Genomic DNA, 13,292 nt, shown 5'->3' with positions numbered 1-13,292 from the left:
TATACTATTTTCATGCATGATCAAACAAGTTAAATTGATGTTTCAAGCAGAACAAGGAAAAGCACTTTAAGAGGCCATGTTTGAGTTTGAAATTTGAATCTATGATTCAAATTTGTTCAAACCCTCCTGGTTTTAGTTGCATTAGCCCAACACACTCATATTGCTATGTTTCATGCATGCATCATATTGTTGCATATTGTTTGGTGATGGTTGTGTATCGGTGTCCTTTGCGACAGGTTCTGCCTCCGAGGAGTACCGTGATTACCCTAACGAAGAACCGTATCAGTGCATCGAACCATCAGGCAAGCAACCAACCATTTGATCATATCGATACAATCCCATGTTCTCGCTCCTGCTCCCTTTTACTGCATTAAGACAACGCGATTCAAACTGCTGTGTGCTACGGTAGTTGAACCCATTTCCTCTGCATGACCTGTCATTGCCACAGTAACTAGATGAAACCCACTAGCATGTGTAGGAGTTGATTGAGCCCTATGTATGTGTTGTTCCTACCTTGCAATGCCTGCTATGCTTAGAGTCGTGTCAGGTCTGGTTCATCTGGGTGATGGGCTAGAGTGAAATGATTATGTCGGTAATGAGAGTGGTGTGGTGAACACGATTTGGTAAAGGTATCGATGAGAGGCCATGTAGGAGTACATGGTGGGTTGTTTCATTGAAGCCGACCTTAAGCACTGAGATCTGTATGTGTGATTTAAGAATCAGCTACTACCATGCATTGGGCCCGAAACCAATGGACCCTCTCGGCTTCTTATTCACCCTAGTTCTCCGTCCAGGAGTTGCAAGTAGTTTCTGGTGTTTGTAGCCTACTGGAGGCCGTGGACAGCGCTGACCGTAGGGGTGGGCTGTGATGCGGTAGGTACGTGGCACGGTGTACCGAATACCCGTTAGGTATCTCGGGAACCCTGTTCACATCGTTCGGGGCCGTATGGGAAACCTCGGCCGGACTCCCTGCGGATGGAACCTGGATAGGCGATAAACCTAGACTGGAGGCTTAGGTGATTAGGTAGGTCGTGGCCGACACCCACGTTGGGCTTCCGCTTGAAGCTTGCCGAGTACATGTCGTGTAAACGACGGTAAGTGGTGAGAGCGTGTATGAAGGAGTACACCCCTGCAGGGTTAACATGATCTATTCGAATAGCCGCGTCCGCGGTAAAGGACTACTTGGTTGCCTATACAGTTCATAGACAAGTAAATGGAAACTACTAAAAGCCTCAAGATAAGTGTGAGTGCCGAGGATGGCTCTTCCGTAGGAAGACGGAGGTGGATCCTTGGTAGTGTATTGAAGTGGTGAGTAGTGAACTCGTGTGCGCAAAACCATTTCAAGTTGGAGTATCGTAGGATAGCCTAGCCAAGAGTCAAAGCTGGCTTGCTGCAATAACTCCACCAACCCTTCTTGATACTATGCATGTATGTAGGATCTGATGTAAGTCTTGCTGAGTACCTTTGTACTCATGTTGCTATAATCTATATTTTTACAGAAGACGCTGCAACCCCTTCTGATGGGTTCTATGTAGACGTTGACATCAACGAGTAGGCTAAAGACCCAGGTGGTGACCCTGAGCTTGTGAAGGACCACATAGTATAGCTAGGCTTTCCAAGCCTCTTTTATTTTACTAGTTGTCTATACTCAGACAAGTTACTTCCGCTGCTGGTTTGTATGACTGTATGACTTGTATGTTGGGTCGTGAGACCCGTACCTTGGTGTATGTTATGTATGGCTCCCTGAGCCTTAAATAAAGTACTTGTGTCGTAGAGTCATGTTGTGATGCTTCGTTGTATTTGCACATATCGAGCATATTGTGTGTATGATTGAAATGCTTGGTATGTGTGGGATCTGACTATCTAGTTGTTTATCTTTAGTAGCCTCTCTTACCGGGAAATGTCTCCTAGTGCTACCGCTGAGCCATGGTAGCTTGCTACTGCTCTGGAACACTTAGGCTGGCCGGCATGTGTCCTTCTTCGTTCCTGTGTCTGTCCCTTCGGGGAAATGTCACACTTTGAGTACCGGAGTCCTGTTAGCCCGCTACAGCCCGGTTTACCGGAGTCCTGCTAGCCCAGTGCTACAGCCCGGACCCACTTGCTGATGACCGACACGTTCGAAGCTGGGTCATGGATGCCTGTCCCTGTAAGTCTGTGCCACTTTGGGTTTACAACTAGTCATGTCAGCCCGGGCTCTTTATCATATGGATGCTAGCGACACTATCATATACGTGAGCCAAAAGGCGCAAACGGTCCCGGGCAAAGGTAAGGCGACACCCGTGGGAACACCGTGCGTGAGGCCGCAAAGTGATATGAAGTGTTACCGGCTAGATCGATGTGACATCGAGTCGGGGTCCTGACACTAAGTAAGAGAAGTGAACGTGATATCTCATATTAAACGAGACTTCCATTCTCCCCCTCGAAATGTGGTCTAAAACCACAATTTCAATGAGGTCTCATTATTTACACTTCTCTTACATCTTTAATTGTAACATAACACATAATCTTTACAAATGATCCATTCAGATGAAAAACATAACTTGTCTCACCCTAGGGCGAAACTAACGTTACATAATTGGAGTTGACTTGATAACACAGAAAATCATGTCATATGTTTGAGAAACTAGAAATAAGTTTCTCCAGTAACTGGGAGCAAGAACAAACATCATCAATTAGATGAAGAATTAAGTATCTCCAAATCCTAGTGGAATAAATCCAATAGTTTTCACTTTAAACCCCATTGCATTAGTAATGTGCATGATAGCACATGCATTTTGAGACCTCTCCCAATGTCCGCCTTAACATCATGATTAAATCTGTAAACCTTAGTGGCAGAGAAACATTGCGAGATTCCTTACATGAGAAAATGATCTCCACTCTCCACACAGAAAAGTTATTTACATAAGGGTTGTCTATGCCAAAATGGAAGTTGGCATCATTATTAATGTTCATTGCTATGAAAACAGAAGACATCGTTATGAACATCACAAAAAAACATCAAGCATGAATTAACCATGCAATGAGATGAATAAAAAATGATTAATTTATTCTAATCTGCATTATCATTGGGCAAATAACGAAAAAAAACTTATTCATTCATAAATGACACATAAAAATAATCAACGTTGGTCAGAATATCATCAGTCGCCATTATGAATTTGGCTCACTAAATCTCTAATCAAAACTTCTCGTTGGTTCCATTTTGATTAGAGAAACATAAAATCACATAAAGATCAGCCAGAATATTAACTAAATTACTAACCATCATTAACATAAAGCAACATTAAAGTGTAATCCATTATGTCATAGGACACAAGGATTCATAACCTGTTGTAGTCATCTTGAACTTAAAATTTTGACACTTAATGAACATTGAAAATAACATTAAAAAAATAAGTGTCAAAATTATCATTAAAATTCTAAACAACATACAATGAAAGTGACATTGGAATTAACATATAAATATAAATGTTATTGCGAGAGAGTAGACTTCAAAGTTACAGTCAGTCCAAAAAGACATTAATATTATCGTCAGGATATCATAACATTTTCCAGGTAATATGGACACAAATTTTCATAAGGATTCACAAAATAACAATATTTGGCAGCAACAGGTACTTTGGAAACGAATCCCCTAAACAAAATTCCTTTCTTTAGGGGATTGATCATAACCCCATGAACATTATTTTTGAGTCTTTATGCATATTTCAATAATGCATATCATAATAAAATGACATGAAATGCACCAAATAAAAACTTTAGTTTTGCCCAATAGGCGTATCGACGCAATATTATTATGATGCGGAAAACTGAACCATGTGACCATCACATTCTCCTTGAGGTGGCCTCAGCCCATTCGAAATGATCACATCATTAAGAAATGTCATTAGGATGGCATCACCACAAACATCACACTCAAATAAAGTTTCCAAATAAAATATTAATGTTTAGAAACTTAAATGAGTGACTGAAAAAATGCTCAATATTTTAACATTAAGATTTCTTCATTGAAATAATACTTGAAAAGTGATGACCATAAAAGGTGCCTTTAAATGACATCAACATTCACGTCATATTAAATTTTACAAAATAAAATTTCCCGTTGGCTCCATTTTATTCAGAAGATTTAAGCATAATTATAAGCACTTTAAAACTCATCAGTGCAAAAACATAATTTGAAACTTAATGAATGCACTAAAACTACACAAAATGCCTAAAGAACATAATTTGACCCATAATCATCCATGGATTTTTATTAATAAATCTTCATCATCATTAAAGGATTGCCATGAAAATTACATACACATTAATTGTGCTTTAATTTTCTAAGCAAAACTTCTCGTTGGTTCCATTATACTAAGAAAACTAAAACACAATTTAGAACTTAATTTTTCTGACAATTTTCTATCTATAACAGTGCAAAAGACTTTCTTAGAATAATCTTAATTATAGAATTGCACTGAATAAAAGAAAATACGCACAGAACATAAATTTGTTGGCCCAATACAGCCCACGGCTATCCTTGATTCATTCGGCTCAGCTCAAAGACAAGAACGTTTCCTGCCAGGATAAGACATGATGGGCCGCAACCCAGCTGCAGAAGCGGCCTTTTAAGTGCCCGAAGGCCCATTCGGAGCTGCGCGTCGGCCTCAGCCGTTGGATCAAGCCGACGGCCCCGATCCTCCCGGGGCGGAACAAAACAACACCTGGTCAAACCCTAGAAGCATTTCCTTTCCTCTCCCCCGATTTTCACGGCTCGTGCAGCAGAGGCGACAACCGCGGCAGCGACCCGAGGCACGCCGGCCATGGCGGTGCGGCAGTCCCGTTCGTCGGAGCAGCGTGCCTCGCTCAAGGCCGTGCGCTCCTCCGCCGAACGGCGCTCGCAGTGTTGAGCTCATGGCGAGACCGGGAGGACGGTAGTCCTAGCTACGCGTGAGGCATCTCGCCGGCGGCTGCCGGCGCAAACTTTTGGCGGCGACAACGACGTACGGGGTGCGGAACCCACTGCACGCGCGCGTCCATTAGCACCTCAGCGGCGGCTGAGTCTTTCCGCACGTCATCCCGAGAGACGGCGGCGTCGCCGGCTCAGGGATCCCGAAGGAGCATAGGCGCGGCGTCATGAGGTGTGCCTCAAATACTCTTCTTTTTGTCGATTACAACATTTTTGGGCGCTGATTTGGGGAATTCCAAGTTCTAGGGTTTCAAAAAATTGGGGATTTTCTAGAATTTGCAATTCCCCTCCTTCTGATTGCTTAAACGGTTAATTAGCACTAACCCGCATCAGTAATACCTTGACTGAAAATAATTAGCCATAAACAAGGCTAACTAACCTAATAAAGTTTAATTAAACCTTAAGTTGGTGATTATCTGGAACGGAGAAAATCAGGACTTAAACATGATCGTTAACAGAAAAGAAACATCACTAAAAACATGATTAGAGTTCTAACCGAGATTAACCAGCTCATGATACCATTGTTAGGTTAATTGGTTAGGCTAATCAACTTTAGGACTTAATCTCGGACTAGAACATCAGTATTATGCGGAAGCGTACAAACTTACATTGATTGGGGAAATCCCATGGCTGCTCGATGCAGCCCCTTGTGTAGCCCATGGCTGCACCTTGGGGTCTCCGACGATGAAGATATGGCCGGGAGAAAAGCAGCACGTAGATGGTGTGGACGTGCATCAGGAGCGCCGCTGTAGGAGATGGCCACCGGCACTGACCTTGCGGTGGCCGGCAGTGGTAGTCGGCCTTCCAGTCCATCAGCTCCCTTTTTTTAGGATTGGTTGTTAGCACTCAGGAGTTTAACCTGTTTGTGTTTGTTTTTTCTTATCTGAACAGGTACGTGACCTCTTCCTTTTATATGGGAACTGATGGACCGGGGACCGAAACCAAAACATTGGGTTTGGGTGCCCCCGATCAAAGCACCAACGTGGGATTGCACTCCCCTTCTTTTTATCTCGGTCTATTACAACCTGAGATCAATTCCAACACCTCCATCTCCATTTGCTGCGCTCTGCCCCCGCCACCACCACATCGCCGTCTGTGCCTCTTTGATTTTTAAACTAACACGAGAGTTGGTACACCTTGATTTTTAATCTATACTTCCACCAAAGAAAAAGTTGATTCCCCTTGTTTCTTTGATGGATCTTGTTACTCTCGCAGATTGGAAACTCCTAGGTGGTAGGCATCCTCGGCGAGAAAATGATTTGTGATTTTTCCCGTCGTTTGTGAAGGTTTGGAGTCCGCCTCAAGGTATACCACCAGCGGTTGGGAATCACCTTCTTGGTGATATCTCAACAAGAAGAGGGTGAGCTTTCATGGTGTTGGTGTGCCTTCATGGTAACATCCACACCTCCAACAGTGACCAGTTTCCTTCCAACGAAGTGAACATCGGGATACATCATCATCTCCGGTGTTTCCGTTTATCTCTAGCCTAACTCATTACTTGTGGTTTATTTTGGCCACTTAACTCTGCTAGCACCATGTAGATTGTTTATCTCACTACAATTGTTTATCTCACTATACAATTGTTTAAGATCTGGTAAGTAAGGGGTTATTAGAAAACCTATTATTAGACTAGCATTACCAAAAAAATCACGTGGAGAAATACTTTTAATGTGCGTGGTCCTAATCGAATCAATTGAGTTCCACCTAACATATATTGTTGTGATTTGTATCTATCACGATCCCTAGATAAGACATTATTTGTAGAGATTGATTGGTCCTATAATCAATTGAAACCCTAGCGATCAAGTGTCATCCATGTATAAATACAAGGCAAATCCCTTCGGGGTATCTCACAGAAAAGGCATTGTGTTTGAGCTGGTAACAGAGGCAAGATGCTGTGGTTGCGGCAACGAGAGAACCAACCTCGAGTCCCAAGTTTGATCCCTATTCATTCAGACATAGTGCCGCAACCACTTCAATCATGCGTACAAGTTCATGTCCATAGTGTACAATACAAACCAGTGTTGCGGCGTCACCGGAACGCTCACGTACGATGATCCTCGGGCTGGAGCACATGATTGAAGCGGTTGCGGCATTTTAGCGCGTCATGCCTGAATTTGGAGCAAACTTGGCACTTGAGGTTGCCTCTGCCATTGCCACGTATGCGCCCACCAAGGCCACGACCAGCAGTGCCGATGGTCAGGATTTGAGCTACATAAAAATAAAATGCGCCTTATTTGATGTTACACCAGATCACGGCAAAATTCAGAAAAAGAAAGACAGATAGGTTTAACTACGTTGTGGTGCAGCGTGTACAGGATTCGGCAGAGGTTCAGTTGACACTTAGAGTTCAAGGATAGATTTTTGATGCGATTGTATCAACTCGATATTTCAATTCAATGAAAAGCCCTTTATCGAAAAAAAAAACTTAAGTTCAAGGATGGAGGCGACATGCATGCTTTGTTTCTGCTTCAAGAACCATGATGGAGTGGCTTACCATGTTCTGTAGCTAGCACTGTGCAAAAGTAGCTCTGTGTTCTTCTTCCTGAATGTTTGATGTTTCGATGACGGTCTCAACTTTGCAGGCCAGAAGTCGATGGGAGGTCGACACAGCGGGGACCCACACCAGGCCTCCACTTGGCCGGACCACCGTGGCGTACTGCAGCTACTCTATTACTCCTCCAAATTCGCGGCCCGGCCTCCCCCGCACCGTCGCGGCTTCACCGCCGGCCGGACCCGTACGTGCTCTCTCTCTCTCTCCCTGACCTGCCCATGCTCTCCAATCCGCTGCCAAATTTATCTACTTCGCCGTGTTGCTATCAATGGAGCTCATACTACATGCCAATCTTTCTGCTTTGCTTGTGCTACGCCCCCACCTGGCTACTCAGCCGTTAGCGTGAGCTGTGGCCGGTTAGCCGTTTATCTCGGGGGCGGGCGTGGAGCTGCCCTCTGCCATGCCCCCGTGCCGGCAGTGTTCTAAACACTAGACTGCTTGCTTGTTCTCGCTTCCCACTGGCTCTACTTGACCAGGGATACCCTCTCCGCACTCACCATTTTCGTTCTTGTTATGCTGCTTGCTGGGCTTCGATTCGTTGCCCCAAATGAGGCTTGAGATTCAGGATGACAGCTGCAGCGATGACTGTTTTCTTTATCGTTTCTTGCAGGATATTCTGATGCGAGTTCGCAGGCTTGCCCTGTTCTTTCTTGGGCTGTCCTCTCCATAATAAGCTGATTAAGGAAGCCTGGTCCATGAAGTGGGATTTCTGTGTGGATCTATCCTTGCTCGAATGGCGAGGTCAGTGTAAGGAGGAGGAGGGGGTTTGTGGCCCTCGTCTATGCGCCGTGCAGTGCTGGGGTGTCTGCGTCGAGCCCTTTTGAACAGACATCGGCCCCTGCTGGATCCACGCCTCTCCTCTCTGGCCTGTTGCGCGAAGAGCTTGGACGACGAGGAGGAGCCCAGTCAGCGCTCCGTTGGCGACGAGGATAGACGCGAGCGTTTTCATCCCGTGATCGCACGAGCAGTCCGGACGTCGAGCTGGGGTGATGCCAGGAAGATCAGCTTCAGGGAGTGTGTCAGGCTGTATGGGCTACCCCGGTCGATCAGGCTGTTTGCGTTGCTTATGCGGTCGTTCTTGCCACGGAGGATTAGAGAGGTCCGGTGCCTGATTCAGAGCGTCGTCGACCACTGCGGGAATGCCGGGCCGGAGTTGTTTCAGTTGGCGCCTATGTTGGCTAGCAATTTGGGTGGCTCGATGACGTTGCCACAGGTTTATGCCACAGTCATCCGGGTCTTTGTGGAGCTGTCGATGTTTGAGGATGCTCTTGTCACTTACGTCGAGGCCAAGAAGGTTGGAGTTGAGCTGCAGGTGTGCAACTTCTTGCTGAAGGGTTTGGTTGAGGGGAACCAGATCATGTATGTGAGGAGTTTGTTTGATGATATGAAGATCTCTGGTCCTTCACCAAATATCTACTCTTATTCAGTTTTAATGAGTATGTATACACATGGAGCCAAGTTATGCCTGGAGGAAGCTCAAGAGCTACTTTCTGAAATGGAAGTGGAAGGTGTCAGGCCAAATGCTGCAACCTACGGTACTTACCTCTATGGGCTTTGCCGTGCCAAACAGGTGAAATCTGCATGGAACTTCCTTCAAATGCTGTGTCAGAGAGGCTACCCTTGCAACAGCTATTGTTTCAATGCAGTTATTCATGGTTTCTGCCATGACGGTCAGGTTCACAAGGCCGTAGAAGTGTTTGATGGGATGAAGAAGTGTGGGTTTGTCCCAGATGTTCACAGCTACAGCATATTAGTTGATGGCTTATGCAAACAAGGGGATGTTTTGACAGGCTATTACATGCTCGTTGAGATGGCAAGGAATGGGATCACTCCTAATCTGGTGAGTTATAGTTCGCTTTTGCATGGTCTTTGCAGAGCTGGAAGGGTTGAATTGGCGTTTGAGCTTTTTAAGAGGCTGAAAGATCAAGGGTTCAAGCATGACCACATAGTTTACAGCATCGTTCTTCATGGTTGTTGTCAACATCTAGATCTAGAGATTTGCTATGACCTTTGGAATGACATGGTTCATCATAATTTCGTTCCAGATGCTTACAATTACAGCAGTCTGATATATGCATACTGCAGGCATAGGCAACTGAAAGAAGCATTGGAGGTGTTTGAGCTCATGATCTGTGATGGAATATGCCCCAACGTTGTGACCTGCACAATTCTTGTTCACGGCTTCAGCAACGAAGGGCTGATTGGTGAGGCCTTCCTGTTCCTGGATAAAGTACGCCAGTTTGGGGTTGTCCCCAACCTCTGTACATACAGGGTTATCATCAACGGCCTGTGCAAGGTCAATAAACCTAATGACGTGTGGGGTATTTTCGCAGACATGATAAAAAGGGGCTATGTTCCTGATACTGTGCTTTACAGTATTATTATCGATGGTTTTGTGAAAGCTTTGGATCTGCAGGAGGCTTTCAGGTTGTATTATAAAATGGTCGATGAGGGGACAAAGCCTAACATCTTTACATATACTAGCCTCATAAATGGTTTGTGCCATGATGATAAACTTCCTGAAGTTATGACGCTGTTTAAGCATATGATTGGGGAGGGGCTGACACCGGACAGGATCCTGTACACGTCTCTGATTGCGTGCTATTGCAAGCGCTCAAACATGAAGGCCGCCCTGGAGATCTTTAGAGAGATGGAAACAGAGGGTTTGTCAGCAGATTCTTTCGTCTACACCTGTTTAATTGGTGGCTTCAGTAAGGTGCTTGCGATGGATGGTGCACAGTTGTTTATGGAAGAAATGATGAACAAGGGGCTTACACCTACTGTAGTAACTTACACAGATCTCATAATTGGATACTTCAAAATTGGAGATGAGAAAAAAGCTATGGTGATGTACAACAGCATGCTGCAGGCAGGCATTGCACCGGATGCCAAGCTGAGCTGCATATTGGGCCTTGGTAACGATGGGGATGATTTTGCTGATTCTCAGGAAGAAAAGGATGTATCGTAGTCATAGGTTATCACAGAGCTACGGTAACTTGCTCAACAGAATTGTTATTCCATAAGGTGATGAGCTCATGGTATTGTTGCATCAAGTATTAGTTCCATCTGTTCGCTTTGCTTCCGCCACTACCATCGTTTGAACAAGGGAGGGAAAGAAATATGCCAAACTTTCAACTTTGATGATGTTACAGGTTAGATATTGGCTCATGCGTATAATCAAGTACTCCCTCTGATCCGTAGTAATCGTCGCTGATTTAGTACAATTTTGGGCTAAATCAATAACAATTAATATGGATCAGAGATAGTAGGATATTAGGACTGCCAACTGCATAAAAAATGCACATTTTGAGTTGGATTTATCTTATTAGGGCCTCTTTTTCTGCTAGGCAACAAGTTTATGATTGATTTTGACAATTTTCTGTTCAAGGCTCGGTGTTTTGCTGGAAAAACCAAAGCTAATTTTTGTACTGTTGGAAGATACTCCTCAAGTTAGATGAAGAGGTAGGCATCAATTCATCGCATGCTAGATCTTGTAAAAATACGATAGCCTAAATCTGATTTATATCGTTAGATTTTTTTTTGTTTTGCTCTGCTTTTGTTTTTAAAATATGCATGATGTAAGCTGCCCTAGACTTTATTGTGCTGATCATTCTGTTATGAACTTCATGTAAATTCTAATGATTGTTTAGAAGTACATTCTGCTGCTGAAAAGTCCCAACAATTTTATTATAGGGGAATAGCTTTCTGCTTTACCTTTTTGTGGTGCCTTTATTACTAGATTAGTCTAATGTTATAAATAATCAATCTCCTTCTCTGATATTTAAAGTGAAATGATTTCAGGGTGCAAACAAAGCTTCTGTCGTGTGAAACAAGCTTTTTGGATCAGCAGACTTTCAGTCATGTAGCTCTTTAACTGCGGATACTGAAAGTTCAGTTAGTGTGCAGGTTTCAGAATGTGAAGATGCCGAGACAGGTCTTGCTGTTTATCTATCTCCATTTAGCATCATCTTCACTCTTAAGTGTACACTAACTTATACATATTCAACAATGGAACTTCTTTCAGTGCATCTAAAGAAACATTTGGTGCCGCAGATAACTGAAGCTTCAGATACCACTCTTCTGTTGAAATGCTTCAGCCTGTGGATGGATTGATTAATGCAAGTAACCAGGAGAGAAGGTGCGTTAGCTGGGGCTATCCATGTCGGGTCGCTCATGAGGGGAAGAGGGAGGGAGGAGCATCAAGGAAGCTTCGTCCTGCTCCCATACCAAGGAAGCCACGCCCACACCAACACATACAAATATTTTTCCTGCCAACCCATTCAACCTGCTCGTCTCTCGCCCAGCGAGGACCGTGGTTGCCACTTGTCACGCCACCGTTTCCTAGCACCCTCAGCGACCAGGGAAGCAGCCGGGTGGAGACAGGGGCATTCTCCTTTTTATCCGCAGCTTCCGCCTCCTGCACTATAGGTGCTGCTGTCGACGCTGCTCCTTCTCTTCCCCTCGGGAGGTGAGTCCTAATTTCACCCCATTCCCCTTCTTTGCTTAATCCTCCTTGTAACACGGACGTGGTCATTACTTGTTTTGTCTATGTGTGTAAATATGATTGCTGTGATTAGTGTCATTTGAGTAATTTCTGGAACGATTGAAATATATAATCATATCTGTTTTGTGCTCATGAAGTGCTTACACAAAGGTGTGGAAGATTTATTGATGGCAACCGGATATATTTGTGTGCTTCAGCCCCTTCTCAAATTAGGAATAAATTAAGTATTTGATTACTTTGTTAGGAGATTGGACTATATGTTCAGTTTTCTGTGATCGTGAACTGGTTGGAATTCACTTTGAAGGTATAAAACTATAGTAGTATTGCTGTGTCAAATCAGCCTGCAAATTTTTACATGCTGAGATTCTGGTGCTGAAACCAAAACATGGTGATAAAACAACAGAAACTATCATGTTTTATAGCTCTAAATTTGGCTTGTGCCCTTATCGTTCCTTTGCTTGCCATCAATAGGAACCACCTCCACCGCCGTCGTGCGGGAGGCCAGAACCTCCGGCACCATCACGGTAGCCGTCCGGACGCGGCAGCAGGGCATGCCAGGCCACCCCTGGCCCGGCCAGGCCCGAAATGGGCCCGCTAAGCCCCGCCGCCACGCTGCAGCAAGCCGGCGATGGCGCCGCCAGCACCCTGCCGCTCGTCGCCTCGCCCTCGCCTCCTGGAGGACGCGCCGCAGCCGCACCCCACCACCAGCCCGCCTCGTCCCGCGCCAGAGGAGAGCCGAGAGGAGAATTGCAAGGGGGCCGCCGCCGCCAGCGTCGCCTGGGCCAGGCCCGGCGGCGAGCGCCGCCGACGGCGGCGGGGAGGGAAGGAGGGGGGAGGGGAGGCTGGAGAAGAGGGTCACGGCGCGGCCAGTCGCCCGCGGGCCGATCACATCAACTTCACAGTATGACTCGAGCCCCTTGATTTCACGGATACATGTCTGTGTTCGCAGATCCCAGATCTGAATGAGAGACGTTAGTTTGAGATGTGCCGCATACATAAACTTCACACCAGAAGAGCGAACCACATGAACAAAAAAAGTGAACCACAACAAGTCAAGGAGTGAACCTCCCACAGGCCACGACAGAATATGCTAGCTTATTACAGATAATAAAAAAGTAGATAAACAACAACGCCGGTAATTTGATAAACGACAGAATATGCTAGCTTATTTCTAATCTTTTGTGGGTTAATTCATGTTTGGATTTGGTTTGAATAAATGGTGGTTTGGACCCGTGATATTTCTGTTGTACGCTCTTAGGGATATAAGGTTTATGAGACGGTGT

General features: G+C 45.0%; 1 protein-coding gene across 4 annotated transcripts; it reads left to right on the top strand.

Moving 5' to 3' along the window:
• The first annotated feature begins 4,747 nt into the window (after positions 1–4,747).
• Positions 4,748–12,754, top strand: LOC123068208 (pentatricopeptide repeat-containing protein At1g63070, mitochondrial). 4 transcript variants are annotated; one of them, XM_044490696.1, is made up of 7 exons: positions 4,748–5,123; positions 7,537–7,689; positions 8,116–10,657; positions 10,853–10,967; positions 11,307–11,439; positions 11,559–11,973; positions 12,481–12,754. In XM_044490696.1, the coding sequence occupies exon 3, from the start codon at positions 8,287–8,289 to the stop codon at positions 10,471–10,473; it is 2,187 nt and encodes a 728-aa protein (XP_044346631.1). In that variant the 5' UTR covers positions 4,748–5,123; positions 7,537–7,689; positions 8,116–8,286; the 3' UTR covers positions 10,474–10,657; positions 10,853–10,967; positions 11,307–11,439; positions 11,559–11,973; positions 12,481–12,754. The 4 variants fall into 4 exon arrangements, with proteins under 4 accessions (XP_044346631.1, XP_044346632.1, XP_044346633.1 ...); XM_044490697.1 differs by having other exon boundaries at positions 11,530–11,973; XM_044490698.1 differs by having other exon boundaries at positions 10,894–10,967; positions 11,530–11,973; positions 12,481–12,753.
• Positions 12,755–13,292: the final 538 nt, after the last annotated feature.

The sequence above is a fragment of the Triticum aestivum genome, chromosome 3B (assembly GCF_018294505.1).
Source record: "Triticum aestivum cultivar Chinese Spring chromosome 3B, IWGSC CS RefSeq v2.1, whole genome shotgun sequence".
NCBI lineage: Eukaryota > Viridiplantae > Streptophyta > Magnoliopsida > Poales > Poaceae > Triticum > Triticum aestivum.
Note: the sequence above shows the minus strand (reverse complement) of the source record. Positions and strands in the feature narration are given on the sequence as shown.

What these genes read in the sequence shown, in the direction of transcription:
- LOC123068208 (XM_044490696.1), top strand. Translation starts at nt 8,287, where the DNA reads ATGCGCCGTGCAGTGCTGGGGTGTCTGCGTCGAGCCCTTTTGAACAGA.